This window comes from Phlebotomus papatasi, chromosome 3 (assembly GCF_024763615.1).
Source record: "Phlebotomus papatasi isolate M1 chromosome 3, Ppap_2.1, whole genome shotgun sequence".
Classification (NCBI taxonomy): Eukaryota; Metazoa; Arthropoda; class Insecta; order Diptera; family Psychodidae; genus Phlebotomus; species Phlebotomus papatasi.
This window is the reverse complement of record NC_077224.1, coordinates 23179133-23195788: the sequence shown is the minus strand read 5'-3', so window position 1 is coordinate 23195788 and position 16656 is coordinate 23179133. Positions and strand designations below refer to the sequence as shown.

The window sequence follows — 16656 nt, the reverse complement described above, 5'->3', positions numbered from 1 at the left end:
GATCGACCTCAAACTTGGCCAAAATGTGTTTCGCCACTTCCTGACCACGAATATATATGTGGCTATTTTACGTTCCCGGCCGGCCGGCTGGCCGGCCGGCCGGCCGCTCTTTGGAGCTTAATAGCTCCTAAACTAAAAAAGATATCGACTTGCGGTTTTCGGCAAAGGTTATATATCGGGTGAAAATTGCAACTTGGTGCATTGACCCCCCACCCCCACCCCTCCTTCCGCCATTTTGAAGACCCCCCTTTTTTTGTTTTCTCAATAGCTCAGCCCCTATGGCATCGATCGGGCTCAAATTTTAGTATGTTATAGCTGGGCCTTAGAGCTTTCCATCAATACTAAACTTAAGGTCCCCCGACCCCCCTGACCCGAGCTATAAGGGTCCAAAAAAAAATTCTTAAAATGGCCATAACTCCGGTTCTAATTGTCAGAATTTAAAAAATGAGGGCCTTTTGGAAAGCTCTCGTGAAATGCCACTTCTCCTTCTAACATCGCAAGTTCATAAAACCACCGCTCGGGGCGCTATTATTAAAAAGAAAATTTTTAAATCTTAAAAGTTAAATAACTCAAAAATTCCTTATGCAATCGGGCTGAAATTTTAGTATGTTGTAGCCGTTGATTATACCTATCAAACGAAAAAAAACCTTAAGTCGATCCATAACCCCTGACCCGAGCTATAAGGGGTCAAAGTTCGAACATTGACCGGCCTCTATCTCCGGTTCTAATTAACATATCGACATAAATTTTACCTTTTTGGTTTCGTCTCGATGAGCACTTTCAGATGGAAGTTCAAAAAGTCACCACAGGTGGCGGTGCGATAGCGTCAAAATTCATCGAAATTCAAAATCATTTTTCTCAAAAACGGCATTGTGCAAGTTAATGAAATTTTAGTATGTTGTATTCCAGTTTAGGACGTTTCCAAAATGGTGCGTATGTGCGCTGTGGTTTCAATAGAACCGGAGATATGAGGGGTCAAAGTTCACAAAATTCAAAAAATCATATCTCCGGTTCTATGTGACCGATTTTGATGAATGAGCGCTTAAACGAAAGATCTCACCAAATGCAACAACTTTCTAGAACATTTGAACTTCGTGGGACCAACACCAGGGGCGCCACAGTCGAAAAACCAATTTCAATATAACATAACCTCAATTATCTCGACTGTCTCTGAACCGATTTTGATGATTACTTCGACATAATTGTAGAGGACATTTGTCTCTACATTTCGTCCATACATCATTTTCCGCTCAGACTACGCTATCACTCCGATTTTGCCGTTTAAGTGTGAAAACATTGATTTTTCCCATAATAACGCTTTGAAATCACTCAGATGCCAATTTGACTGCCTCTACTCCACAAAGACACTTAAAATAGGATTTTAAATGGAAAGTCCCACAAAATACAACAATTCTTTGATATAGTTGAAGTTCAACAAATGACTACTTGGGGCACTCTGGATGAAAAAACGAGTTAAGAAACAAAAAACTTCGCTTATCTTGGCTTCTGAGTAATCGATGAGATCATGTCATGTTCTGGTCTACATTTCACCCATTATCACTTTTCTGCCAGTTCATCCAAATCCTTGATATTTTGGTTTAAATACAAAATTTGCATAATTTCACGAATTTGATTCAAGATAACTGAATGGCGTCTCCAAACTTCACCTCTAAATCGAATTTGCATGCACTCCGAGTTAGCTCACGTTAAGAATCTCACCTACATAAGCCAGTTAGGGTTATCTGTCCCTTTTATTTACAGAGTAATTCCTAACACACAATAGCTTTTGTTTGTAAATATGTTTTCAAAATTTCCTATGAGAGTGAGCAAGATAACTAGATCTAGGTTTCACTCACTCTCATTGAAATATTAAAAACATGTTTACAAAACAAATGTTATTGTGCGCTGGACATAAAACTTGACTAATATTTCTCAACCTAATATTAGGCATAATATTATCCACTAAAAGAATTTTTTCAATGCATTTAATTTGCGAAAAACTTTTTTGAATCAGTTTGATAAATATTTCAATGAAGGGGAGAGAGTTTTGCACAATATTCTTTCTAAGGAAAACTCTAACACTCCTCTTAGTAATTGTACTCCTGACTACAGTAGACTCTCACTCAATCGGCTCTTTTTCAATCGGGCGTCAAATTTTGTTGACAATTTTCACGCTTAATTATGAAGCTAATTCTCTCAAATTCGCTGTAGTTCTTCCTATTTTATCGTGATTCTTTATAATTCAGTGCTTTTTGTGGAATTTACAAAGGCTTTGACGCCCAAATCTATCTATAAACCGGATGACATTTCGCCCCATATTCCCGAGAGAGAGTCTACTGTAATTCTACCCCGATCTCCCCTACAGTAGACTCTCTCTCAATTGGGCATTTGGGGCAAAATGTCATCCGGTTTATTGATAGATTTGGGCGTCAAAACCTTTGCAAATTCCACAAAAAGCGCTCAATTATAAAGAATCACGATAAAATAGGAAGAACTACAGCGAATTTGAGCGAATTAGCTTCATAATTAAACGTGAAAATTGTCAACAAAATTTTTCGCCCGATTGAAAAAGATCCGATTGAGCGATAGTCTACTATATTTCTTTTTGTTAATTCTTATGTGGTGGTTTTGTATGTTACCTGAATAATTGTAAATGAATCTTGTAAGATTGATTGTAATACCTGCGTCACTATTGCTTGCTCTGAACTGTACCTGATGAATGTAAATAAATGAATGCTGCGTGAATATTCTGTCCCGTGTCCCGTGCGTGCATGATTATGAAAGATTGTGGCGTACCGCGTACCTGTAAGGTGATTGAGAGAGACGCCAACTTGTACCCAAAAACGCTGATTTCTTGATGAATTCAACTTTATTTATTGATATTTTTAATTCATTGGATTTAGTCTAAACTTATGCCCAGCGCACAATAAGCTTTGTATGTAAACATGTTTTCAAAATTTCCCATGAGAATGAGCGAGATGACTAAATCTAGATCTCACTCACTCTCATTGAAATGTCAAAAACATGTTTACAAAACAAAAGTTATTGTGCGCTGGGCATTAAATTGAACAATAAAACATAAGAATGACTTGGATAATAATTGAAAATTAAGATAGAATTGATAATTCTCGTGGTCGCCTGGTAATATGGCTTCAAGATGATGTCGTAGTCCGTAGAGGAGGGGTTCGAAAAAATGTCCGTGATGCGTGTGTTTGGTAAGAGGGGAAATTTCCCAAAGGGGATTTATCTCATTTCCGCATCGCGGCTCTGTTGTCGCATGAGCGATAACGTGGAGCTGGGGATATTTGTATTGGTAACAGAGTTTGTCCAAGCTTTACGAATTTGTCTCCGGGCGAGTCTCCGGGTCTCGAAAGTCCAATGTTTGGAGAACAGTTACTATTATGCCCAATGCATAATAACATTTGTTTTGTAAACATGTTTTTGACATTTTAGTAAGAGTGAGTGAGATCTCAATCTAGTCATCTCGCTCACTCTCATATGTAATTTTGAAAACATGTTTACAAACAAAAATTATTGTGCGCTGGGCATTAATCATATCGGAATATTTTGTTACAACGTAATTTTGTTACAGTTATACAAACGCCCATCAGGAGCGGCTTCCCCGTGATGTTGATGCTTCTTCCATGCTCCCAGAGTTTTTTGGGCAGAGGCGATGCATTTATATTACGTTTTATCACAGTGAAAATGTCTTTTGCTGACATTCAGTTGCTTCAGTCGAATCCAGAAATCTCATCCGTACAAGGATCAAGGACCCGGTCTTGCGTATTGCGCCAATTGCGTTACTGTTTCTAACAGTGTTTAACTGTCGTTTCGAAATTGCTCAGTTTGTATTAATTTGTGATTTTTGTAAAAAGTTCAGTGTGGTACAGTAGTCATTGCAATGCAAAGAAAAATCAATTTTATCCGATAAGAAAATAAGAGTAGGAGTTTAAATATTGATTGAATGATATAAAGGAGTGCTTTTTGTGAGCAACAATGACATCAATGTTTGACCAGTACAACAAGACTCTGAAGAGAGATGAGAGCTCCAGCAAGAGCAGTGCTGTGGTGACGCCAACTTCCAGTGGTTACATCTCGGTCAGGATGTCACAGGAGGCGCCAATCTTCAGCAAACTGAAGATGAATATCTCCATGCCGCATGTCATCAACCACTTGACTGTGTCCAATGGGTGGCTGATGTTGGTGATGGCCAATAATGTAGTGTTCCGTATGCAACTTGTTGACATCAATCGCTCTGATGAGGTGCCTCTGGAGAAGTACATGGCTGGCCAGGAGATAGCCAGAGTGTTCCTGGATCCTCTAGGTGCACATCTGTTGATTGCTCTTGTGCCTAAGTCCACACAATTCGTCCCAGAACTTCTCTATCTGCATCGCAGTCAGAGCAAGCCCAAGAGGATTGACAAATTTCGAGATCACGAGATTACCTGCGTAGCCTTCAACTATGAAAATGATTCAGAGACATCCACAGGAGCTATTTTGCTAGGAACCAGCCGTGGTCTCATCTTTGAGGTGGAGTTGGCAGTGGAAAGCGATAAAGTTGTCAACAACAATTGGAAGCAGGTTAGTGTAATAATTTTTCAGGGTATTTCTTTTTTAGAATTGTTGTAGTCAATTTGTAATTCTCACGCAAGCTGCCAAACTATTTGCCCCTCTACGGCAGCAGAGATGATGAGGGATTGGTAAAATATACCTCATCTGTTGTCCCAGGGATTCCTTTTAAATAGTACCTCTCCCTGTTCTCTGTAGGTCTTTGACATTGGTCGCAATGAAAATATTCCAATTACTGGAATTGAGTACTTCAGAGTTCCCAGCACCAATGAATACATTGTCTTGGCTTCGAGTCTCGATCGTTTCTACAAGTTCCAGGAGACTATCAAATCCGATGATAGACAGCCGCTTCAAAGTATTTTCAACTCCTACCTAAATGTTCCCGAAGACATTCAGGACTTTTACGAGATTAAGAATGTAGCCAAGGGAAAAACTACTAAACTCCGTGTCTGCTATGACTACAAGAGTCACTTCCCACGATCCTTCGGCTGGATTACGGAACCGTGCATTTTTTATGGAGAAATGGACCCAAAATCCGATAATCCAGCCAGAATTGTGCATAACAAGAGAATACCATTTCCGGAGAATGAGAAGAACAGTCCAGTAGCTTTTGCTCTGACCGATTTTCATGCTATTCTCGTGTATCCGGATCATCTTACGGCGATTTCTCTGCTCAACTATCAGACGGTCTATGAGGAGTTTATTAGTGAGAACTTTGGACCACTAATGAATGCCGTTAGAGATTATCGGGAGAATGTAATCTATGTCTACAGCACCAAAGTCATCTTCCGGTGAGTCACTTTCTTTCATGACGCACATTTTTTTAAATTAAACTTTAAAATCATTAGGGAAAGTGTGCCAAATTCCGGTCAGCTTGCAATTTCGGCCATCTTTTTTGTTCCTCGAATTTCCATGAACTTTTAGATTTTACGTACTCTAGAGATTATACAATGCAAAAGAATAACAAAAAATGTAGCTACGACAAACGATATGACTTGAAAAAGATATTGGAAGAATTCCCGAAGGGCAAGGAACTATGAGAATGAAGGTGGCCTAAATAGAGCACCAAAGCTATGTCTATATTTTTATTCATTTTAAAATGTAATATGAATGATTTTAGAGATTTAGAGTAAATAAAGACGGTAAACTCTTTACAAGGTTCCAAGCAACACTCTTACAAAAGATAGAATAAAAAAAATCAATTTGTATTTAAAATATTCCATTTCAAACTTGAGACTTTGACGCTTGCATGCAACTATGCCGAAATTTGGCACACTTACCCTAATTGCTTGATTACCACGTTATTACGACATAATCTTCTGAAACACAAATCGTTAACCATTTAAGGACGAGACGTGTTTTTCTGATCGAAAATCAATAATAAAAAGGACACAAAAAAACCAAAATTAATTAAATGTTTTACGTCTAACCTTGGAAAGCCCAACAGAGTCTGATTCGGTATATCTTTTGCTTCTATGAACGATAGGAACAAAAATAGCCTAAAAATTTAAGTAATTTTTCTGACGATACCAATGAATGATAATTTTTACTCTAATGAAAAATATTATGTTTGAGTAGTGTACTTTCTATTCCCAAAAGGGTTTTGCTTAAAAAAAAAATTGGAAATATAAAAAATAATAAAAATCATTTATCAGTGCGGTCATTTGATGAAAATTCGACATTTTAGCTTAAATATTTACTATATAGCAAATTAGTTGGAGTTTTGCAAAAAATATCCTAGCTTCCTATAACCTTCTACTTTACGATTACGTACAAACATTAGAAAGTAAGAACTTTGGGTAGTCAGAAAAAATAATTTTCTCTATGGGTCACGGGTGACCCAATCGTCCTTAAAGGGTTAAAGAAAATTTTATTTTTGTGATTTATATTGATAAAGAAGCTAGAGGCGGCAAAGCGTCCCAGTCTGAATATGTAGTGATTTCTAACAAATTTAAATCGATTACGACCTCAATAACATGCAATCCGCCAAATAGGACTTATTTCCTGAATTTGGACTTAAAATTTACCTTAGTTGAATTAGAATCGGCAATTTCACATAGTAAAGGCAAATCCAAAGGACTCAATGAAATCTCATATAGCATGATATCAAACCTACTTCCAAGAAACAAAACTCTATTATTATACTCTACAATGCGATGTGGAATGAAAAATCATACCCTTCCAAATAGACAGAGGCCAACATTATACCCATTCCCAAATTCCAAGGACAGACACCACTCAATCCTGAATATTGACCAATCTCCCTCACAAACTGTGACCTTAAAATTTTTAAAATAATAGTAAACTATCGACTCATGTGGACCCTAGAATCAAATTGCCTTCTCGCAGAATCAGAAAGTGGATTCAGAAGAAAAATAAGCACAATTAATGCCCTGCTTCGATTGACTCATGATATTTATTCAGGTTGGTCAAAGGGGGATCATACTATTTCCATATTTTTCGATCTCGAAGAAGCATATGACCGGATCTGGATCTGGAAAATCACCACTATTACCCAACTTAAAGAATGGAACATAGAAGGATCTATGCTTGCTTTCATAGATTTCCACCTATGCCGAAAAAATGTTCGTGTAATTGCAATTGGAAAACAGTCTGATCTATTAGGTGAGATTCTTAATAATCTCGCCTACTATAATCCTAACAAAATTTCATGTTGTCCGATCGAGCTCAAACTTTGCCAGAATGTGTTTCATCACTTCCTGATTACGAATATATATGTGGCTAATTTACGTTCCCGGCCGGCCGGCCGGCTGGCCGGCCGGCCGCTCTTTGGAGCTTAATAGCTCCTAAACTAAAAAAGATATCGACTTGCGGTTTTCGGCAAAGGTTATATATCGGGTGAAAATTGCAACTTGGTGCATTGACCCCCCACCCCCCACCCCTCCTTCCGCCATTTTGAATACCCCCCTTTTTTGTTTTCTCAATAGCTCCGCCTCTATGGCATCGAGCGGGCTCAAATTTTAGTATGTTATAGATGGGCCTTAGGGCTTTCGATCAATATCAAACTTAAGGTCCCCCGACCCCCCTGACCCGAGCTATAAGGGTCCAAAAAAAATTTCTTAAAATGGCCATAACTCCGGTTCTAATTGTCAGAATTTAAAAAGTGAGGGCTTTTTGGAAAGCTCTCGTGAAATGCCACTTTTCCTTCTAACATCGCAAGTTCATAAAACCACCGCTAGGGGCGCTATTTTTAAAAAGATGATTTTTCAATATTCTAAGTTAAATAACTCAAAAATTCCATTGTGCATCGGGCTAACATTTAGTATGTTGTAGCCGCTGATTATATCTATCAAACAAAAAAATACTTAAGTCGATCTATTACCCCTGACCCGAGCTATAAGGGATCAAAGTTCGAATATTGACCGGCCTCTATCTCCGGTTCTAATTAACATTTTGAGCTAAATTTTGGCTTTTTGGTTCCGTCTCGATGAGCACTTTGAGATGGAAGTTCAAAAAGTCACCACAGGTGGCGCTGGGATAGCGTCAACATTCATTGAAATTCAAACTCATTTTTCTCAAAAACGGCATTGTGCAAGTTCATCAAATTTTAGAGTGTAATAGTTCAGTCCAGGGTGTTTCCAAAATGGGACGTAGATGCGCTGTGGTTATAATAGAACCGGAGATATGAGGGGTAAGTTCACGAAATTCAAAAAATCATATCTCCGGTTCTATTTGACCGATTTTGATGAGTGAGGGCTTAAACAAAAGATCTCACCAAATGCTACAACTTTCTAAAATATTTGAACTTCGTGGGGCCAACACCAGGGGCGCCACAGTCGAAAAACCAATTTCAATATCACATAACCTCAATTATCTCGACACGTGCTTAACCGATTTTGATGATTACTTCGACATAATTGTAGAGAACATTCGTGTCTACATTTCGTGCATACATCATTTTTCGATCAGATAATGCGATCTGTTTGATTTTACCGTTTAAGTGTGAAATAATTGATTTTTCCCATAATAACGCTTTGAAATCACTCAGATGCTAATTTGACTGTTTCTAACTCGACCAAGACACTTAAAATAGGGTTTTAAATGGAAATTCTCACATAATACAACAATTCTTCGATATAGTTGAAGTTCATCAAATGAACACTTGGGGCGCTCTGGTCGAAAAAACGAGTTCAGAAACAAACAACCTCGATTATCTCAGCTTCTAATTAATCGATTAGATCAAGTTCTACGGCAAAATTATAGAGAACATTCTGGTCTACATTTCACCCATATATCACTTTTCTGTCAGTCCATCCAAATCCTTGATATTTTGGTTTAAATACAAAATTTGTATAATTTAAGCATTCCGAGTTAGCTCACATTAAGAATCTCACCTACATAAGCCGCTTAGGATTATCTGTCCCTTTTTAGATAGCTTTTAATGCACAATTTCGAAATATATCAGACTGATAAGTCAATTATCTTTAGGAAAAAACTTGCCAAAAGTCTTCAGTGCCTCTATGCAAAAACATATGGAAAAATGAAATGTCGAGAGGCCCTTGATTTCATTACTAAAGCGTGTATACGATAAATTTTGGCTATTTAAAAATGGCTCTCACATGTTAACCACAGTAGTGAAAAAAAAATAAATGTATTTTCTGAAAGATAATTTTATTGGAGTTTTTATAGGATTTTGTTTTTCTTTTTATTCGAATGGCTTCTCGCTGAATCCTCGCACCTTCTTCTTAATTCTCTTCATTAAGGACTTGACCACTTGACAAACCCGTCTCCACGGTATTGGATGGCTTTCATCTACTTAATCTCGAAATCCAGAAAATTTTCGGCTGTCTGACCCTTCTTCTTAACATTTGTCTTCAAAATTTCCCAGTATTTCTCAATCTTCTGGAGTGCAGAACGGGTTAAATATCTTTCTAATAGCCTTGGAATCCTTTGAAAAGATGATCGTTGAGTTTCCGCGACTTTGTTAAGCATTTTTACGGTGTTTGTTGGTCCGATGAGGAGCAAAATGAGCTTTGTAGGTTTTCAAACAAATGTATTCCCATCTTTTTGCCAACATCTCACACGGAAAGATTGAGTTGCTTCTCGAAAAGCTCAAGCACTTGAATTTTCCATCCTCTTGTCCTCAATTACAGGCTTTCGGCTACTTCCTCCTGAATTCTGATGACCATTCTTGAGTTTCTAGAACCCAATTATAATCTTCCGAAAAGTAGATTGGTTCACTTTCCGATCAATTTCGCGATTTCAATATAGCTCACTTTTGGATTCTTGAGATAGTTGTCAACTTTTAATCTTCGCGTGGTCTCCATCTGTTTGCAATTGCTCAGCCAAAACTCAATATTTTTTAACAAGAAAAAACAAAATCCAAAGCCTACTGGAATTGACTTCATATCAAGTGTTGGCCAAAATTTTTCGTATACATGCTTTATAACAGCGAAGTTTAAAGTTAGACATGTTTCCTTCACTATATATTCGTGGATTTGTCAATTAAATGTTTTGTAGACTTTGAGACTCATACACAAATATTCTTCCATGATCCTGAAAAATTGGTACACTGAGAGAAATTCGACAAAGTTAAAAAAATAACATTCCGGAAATGTTAATTTTACCCTGCAGTATTGATCCTAAATCGGTGTAAATATTATGCTTTTTAGGTGTATTAGGGGTTAAAGTTACACTTCTTCATGTTAATTTTCCCTTAAAAAGGTGTAAAATTAACATTAAAATATGTTGATATATTTTTACACCTAAAAAGTGTCAAAGTTATCAGGAAAAAATGTTAATCGCACCCCCGTTTTTTTCTCAGTGTAGTTTTCATTTTATTCCAGAATTAAAGTGACCAAGGAAGAACGCAACGTGTGGCAGATTTTTCTGGAGAGAAGTGAATTTGATAATGCCCTCAGATATGCCAAAGACAATCCAGCTCATGTGGACATTGTTCTCTGTCGTCAAGCTCAGCAATGCTTCAATCAGAGGGAATTTATCGAGAGCGCACGACTGTTTGCCGAGACAAAGAGTAGCTTTGAGGGCATTTGTTTGAAATTTCTGGAAATTAATGAAAATGAAGCTCTGATGCTTTTTCTTCGGAAGCGTTTGGAGGGTCTAAAGGCGCAGGATAAGAGTCAGATAACGATGCTGGTAGTCTGGATGGTGGAGCTGTTTCTGACCGAGATGGCTAGGAAGAGTGAGAATCAGGAGCAAGTGAGGATTCTGCAGAGAGACTTTGATGCTTTTATGAATACACCGAGAGTGGTTGAGTGCATGAAGACCAATCGATCGGTTATTTATGAGTTGATGGCTTCACATGGAGATGTTCACAATCTAGCCACTTTTACAGCGGTCAACCGAGATTTTGAGAATGTAGTGAATCAACACATTGGTCAGGGGAAATTTCTGGAGGCCCTGGTGGTGTTAAGAAGTCAAAATCGGCCGGAATTGTTCTACAAATATGCACCGATTTTGATGGAAGACATTCCAAAGGAGACTATTGCTGCAGCCATGATGCAGGGAAAGCGTCTAGATCCTGTGAAGCTTCTGCCTACGCTAATTGTTATTGAGAGTGATGTCCATGTGGCTGAGATAATTAGGTATTTGGAGTTTTGTATTCATTCAATGGGCTGCACTGAGACAGCCATTCACAATTTCATCATAAAACTGTATGCGCAGCATCGTGGAGAGAAATTGATGATCTTCCTTGAGACTCAGGGGAAGGATGTTACATTAATTCACTACGATGTTCACTATGCACTAAGAATTTGTAGGCAGCACGATATTCCGGAAGCCTGTGTCTTCTTGCAGTGTCTGCTGGAGATGTGGTATCAGGCTGTTGAACTGGCATTGACAGTTAATACCAAATTAGCTCAACAAACAGCCTCAATGGTGCAGGATCGCGATCTCAAACGAAAACTCTGGCTGAGAATTGCTGAGCATGAGATTCGTGGCAAGGAAGATGTGAAGGAAGCTTTGGAGTTACTAGGAGAATGTGATTTGTTGCGTATTGAAGATCTTCTGCCGTTTTTTTCGGATTTTGAGCGCATTGATCACTTCAAGGAGGCCATCTGTGATGCCCTCAAGGAGTACAACCTGAAAATCCAGGAACAGCGTCGAGATATGGATGAATCTGCCAAGTCGGCAGAGAAAGTTCGTGCAGATCTGCAATCATTCCGAAATCGATCAGTAACTATCTCAGCCACTGATCAATGTTCAATTTGTACTGCATGTCTTCTGGTTAGACCCTTCTTTGTCTTTCCCTGTGGTCATAAGTTTCACGAGGATTGCTTGGAGAAGCATCTAATGCCTCTTTTGGCCACTGAAGTGGCTCAAAGGCTTTCAGGATTGAAAGTGAGGCTCAATATGCTGGGAGGAAGTCACACAAATCAAGAAGGAGATGCTCAGAATGCCAGAGAAGCACTAAAAGAGGAGATTCAAACAATTGTCGCTTCGGATTGCGTTTTCTGTGGGGAATTGACCATTGAGACTATCGATAAGCCTTTCATCAGTGATTGGGATAGAGTCAAGAATGACTGGAATTGAAGAGGCAAAATAGGTAAGAAAGTAAAAAGCATATTCTATTGTGATTTATTAATATTATAAAAATATATTTAAATGTGCATCTTTTTTTTGCCCAATTGAACAAAGGAGCCATTTTCTTAGCCTACTTACACAGGAAATCCTAATAGAATTATTATTCTGAACAAGAAGTTAACTCTTTCAATGTTTGAGATTCTATTCTATACGAAATTCGGTATGATTCTTACATAATCACATCTATTTTAATGCTTCTTCCATTTGAAGTTGTTGGGCAGAGGCGGTTCACTTTATTACGTTTTATTTAATGTGAAAATGCCTTTTCTAAACCGGTTTGCACCGGGCTGAACTCGAACTTGCAAGTATGAGAGGCGAGAGTCAGACATCTTATCCGTCCAAGACAAACGATCTTGCCTATTGCGCCACTGAGATCCCCATTTCGAAATAATGACTAAGCCTTTTCGATCACTTTAAGCCCTTAGGCTAATTTTTTAGAGTTATTTGAGTAGATTAATTTTGCAAAATAATTACTGAGAAAATAGCTTAGTTTTCAATATTATTTACAATTAAAGAAAAATCGAATTTTGAAAATTTTACAGATTTTCTAAACTTTTTCGAAATCTGTTTATGCGATTTTGATCATTTTAAAGTTCACCAATTTAGTAGGCCAATTAAAAAATATATTTCTAAAACGGTACCTTATTTCTCGAGATATTGCAATGTGAAATTTAAAATGTATTGTTGTGGATGAGACTTTTCGACCTTTATACGGGTTTCAGACTTTCAGACCTAAGACTTAGCCATATTTCTTAACTCCTCTAATTTCTTATCAATCACGATTTTTTGGAAAAATTTAACTTAAGGTCATTGTCTTTGGAACTAAATAGTCCCGTAAAAACTCAGTTTTCTTTATTGTATCTTTTATGGCGCTGCGATCGCTTTTTCTGCAGGCAAATTTTTTACCCCTTCCCTTAATCGGTAATGAATCGGTTACGTACCGATTTTGAATAATTTTTTCGATTTTTTTTCACTTGACTAAGTTTGTTCCCGAGCTAGAAGTTAAATGATAAGAGATATCGACTTCCGGTCTTCGATGACCCCAGGTCCAGAACTGTGACAAGTTGAAAAAAAGACGAATTTATAACTGTTCTCTCTTTTAGTTGGAGCAGTAAAAAACGCCATCTTGAATTTTTGAAAGTCTAAGTTGAACTGGTCTTGAAATCAGTACTGAATCGGTTAAATATCCGAGAATGACTTATCTTTCTCGTGTTTACATTTTTTGTTTGTGCGTGTCTCATGCCAGAACATTCTAAATTGATCATTTCTTCATTGGGAACAAGTTTACGGACAGAAAAGGAGAATATTTGAAAAAGATTGGTCATTTACGGGTACTTAACCGATTCATTACCGATTGCGACCGATGTAATTGGATTGGAGATTTCAAGACCTTTCCAAAGCATCCAAATTTATCCAAATCAGTTGAAAAATACACCCCCTAACGTGGTAAAAACTTTTTCCTTCCAAAATTCAAGATGGAGATTTTTTTTAAGTCTTTGGTATGTTTGGACGAAATGTTCGTCTGAACCACCTCCAAAACATATCCAAAAATAAAAGAAATCGTGGGAGCCGTTTTTGAAAAAATAAAAAAAAACTTGGATTTGGGGGGTATGGAGGAGGGTGGGGAGAAAAGAATAAAAAACGTCTGGAGACATCGTTCTTTTATTGGGGGTCACCGAAGACCGGAACGTGATATCTTTTACCGTTTAAACTCCAGGACGGTAACAGTCGAAATTTAGAATTTTTTGAATAAAATAAGGCATAGAATCGATACATATTGCAAGTGTACCGCAGAGTCCAAAGAGTACTCAGGCAGTAGAGCAATGCGGGCCAAACCGTCCAAAAAGCCAGAAAACAGAAAAATTCATTCAGACAAGAAGGATCGAATGAGCCGCTCGCTACTTCTTCTCTCTGGGTAGCTCATTTCAGAGAGTCACCCCCATGACAGAGTGAGCAATGAAGAATGCGGTTCCCCGATCTGGGGACGACGAGACAGGAAGACCTGGTAGACGAGCCCGGCTGCAGTAGCTCAGCCAGATAACCAGGCTGACCGCATTGAAACACCCGACATAAAAAATAAACTACTCGTGACTGCAGGAAGAGTGGGAAAGATTGCCCCAATACTACATTATGATAATGAGAGACATGGTCGTAAGGACGAAGTGAATATATGAAACGAATGCAATTATTAAAAGTTACGGTCAAGCGCCGAAGCGAGGCTTTATCGCACGAAAAAAATAACTCAGCACCATAGGAAAAAAGGGGAAGGAGCAGGGCACGAACTAAAAGTAGCCGAATATCCTGAGGGATGAAGAATTGATTTCTAAGTGTATAGAGGGAAAAGTTCGCTCTCCTACTGATGTAGGAGATATGATCGTCTCAGGCCAAAGAATTGTTGAAAATGACTCCAAGATTTTTAGCCTTATGGACGTATGGGATAATTTCACCATTGAGATTAAGAGGACCAGGAGAAGGACGGGATCTCCCACACGAGATGATCAAAGCTTGGGACTTTTTAGGGTTCAAGAGCAGTTCATTAGAACTAGCCCAGCAACTTACTAAAATCCCGAACACCAAAATCTCGAAAGGGCCAAAATCCCGAAAAAGGGCCAAAATCCCGAATGCCAAAATCCCGAAAGCCAAAATCCCGAAAGCCAAAATCCCGAACACCAAAATCCCGAAAGGGCCAAAATCCTGAAAGGGCCAAAAACCCGAAAGCCAAAATCCCGAACGCCTAAATCCCGAAAGGGCCAAAATTTCGAAATCCAAAATCGCGAAAGCCAAAATCCAGAACGCCAAAATCTCGAAAGGGCCAAAATCCCGAACGCCACAATCCCGAAAGGGCCAAAATCCCGGACGCTAATATCCCGAACGCCTAAATCCCGAAAGGGCCAAAATATCGAAATCCAAAATCCCGAACGCCAAAATCTCGAAAGGGCCAAAATCCCGAACGCCAAAATCCCGAAAGGGCTAAAATCCCGTACGCTAATATCCCGAACGCCTAAATCCCGAAAGGGCCAAAATCTCGAAAGCCAAAATCCCGAAAACCAAAATCCCGAACGTTAAAATCCCGAAAGGGCTAAAATCTCGAAAGCCAAAATTCCGAAAGCCAAAATTCCGAACGCCAAAATCCCAAAAGGGCCATAATCTCGAAAGCCAAAATTCCGAAATCCAAAATCCCGAACGTTAAAATCCCGAAAGGGCCAAATCTCGAAAGCCAAAATCCCGAAAGCCAAAATCCCGAACGCCAAAATCCCGAAAGGGCCAAAATCCCGAATGCTAAAATCCCGAAAGTTAAAATCCGGAAAGCCAAAATCTCGAAAGCCAAAATTCCGAAAGCCAAAATTCCGAAAGGGCCAAAATCCCGAATGCCAAAATCTGGAAAGCCAAAATCCCGAAAGAGCCAAAATCTCGAAAGCCAAAATCCTGAAAGGGCTAAAATCTCGAAATCCAAAATCCCGAAAGCCAAAATCCCGAATGCTAAAATCCCGAATGCTAAAATCCCGAAAGCCAAAATCCCGAAAGGGCCAAAATCCCGAAAGGGATGAAATTATGGAGGATAATTGTGTAGAATAATTTCCCAAGCCAAAGAAAATTTCCCTTTGCCTCCAGCAAGCGCGGTGCAATCGTAGGAGTAGCTATTACACTTTTAAGAATTCGGATTTGTGGCTTTCGGGATTTTGGTGTTCGTGATTTTGGCTTTCGGGATTTTAGCTTTCGGGATTATGACCGGGACCCATGATAAGAATCATGTGAGGTTGGGAATAAAATGTAGAAAAATGATGCGCTATCATGATGGCATGATCATCTCTCTGCAGTTCGCCGTAAGGTTAATTTTGCTCTTTATACTTTACGTAGAGTTGCTATTTACACACCAGAAGATATTCGCTTGCTCCTGGTCCGCTTCCTTCTTGTGCCACACTTTCTCTATGCTGTAGAGTTCTTTTATTTCTGTGATACTGACTCAAGACGTCGTCTGAATGCTACCTTTAACTGCTGTAACAGGTATGTTTTTGGTTTGCGAAAGTATGTCCATATCTCTGCACATGCGGACGCTGTCCTTGGGTGTCCGCGGTGTCCGCTCTTCACTTACCTGTGTCCAGAATCACCACTTTTATCACGCGTTTACTGCAGACTGCTACTCCTAATTACTTGGCTGAGATTCTTGATGTGGGGTCATCTGTCAGGGCTTCGCGCCTGACCGTGCCATCTGTTTCATGAGACTTTTTTTGTGGCGGGTATTGCCATTTGGAACACTCTCCCAAGGAATGAGAGGCAGAAACTTCTTCTGGAGCTGTTTAGTTGTTTTTTCTTTCTTTTTCCTGTCTCGTACTGTTTGTTCTTGCGACTCAGACTTCCGCAATGTAAAATACTTTGTATAGACATTCTTATTCAAAGAAAGAATGATAGACGGAAAAATTGAGAATCAAACACTTGAGGATTACCTTGGGCTGTAGTGCTTCAAACAAGACACTCCAGACACTCCCTCTTTGAAAAATCGGTTAATTTTAAAAAGTTAGCTGT

General features: G+C 38.8%; 1 protein-coding gene across 2 annotated transcripts; it reads left to right on the top strand.

Annotated features, from left to right (window-relative positions):
• The first annotated feature begins 3860 nt into the window (after positions 1–3860).
• On the top strand, positions 3861–12162 carry LOC129808266 (vacuolar protein sorting-associated protein 18 homolog). 2 transcript variants are annotated; one of them, XM_055858101.1, is made up of 4 exons: positions 3867–4581; positions 4653–4700; positions 4768–5360; positions 10377–12162. In XM_055858101.1, exons 1-4 carry the CDS (start codon positions 3997–3999, stop codon positions 12079–12081), a joined length of 2931 nt encoding a protein of 976 aa, XP_055714076.1. In that variant the 5' UTR covers positions 3867–3996; the 3' UTR covers positions 12082–12162. The 2 variants fall into 2 exon arrangements, with proteins under 2 accessions (XP_055714077.1, XP_055714076.1); XM_055858102.1 differs by lacking the exon at positions 4653–4700 and having other exon boundaries at positions 3861–4581.
• The last annotated feature ends 4494 nt before the right edge of the window (positions 12163–16656 follow it).

Excerpts from the sequence above, each read along its gene's own strand:
- LOC129808266 (XM_055858101.1), top strand. The coding sequence starts at position 3,997 with ATGACATCAATGTTTGACCAGTACAACAAGACTCTGAAGAGAGATGAG. Across the intron at positions 4,582-4,652 it reads TCAACAACAATTGGAAGCAG|CTGCCAAACTATTTGCCCCT; the intron begins GTTAGTGTAATA and ends TTCTCACGCAAG. Across the intron at positions 4,701-4,767 it reads GCAGAGATGATGAGGGATTG|GTCTTTGACATTGGTCGCAA; the intron begins GTAAAATATACC and ends TGTTCTCTGTAG.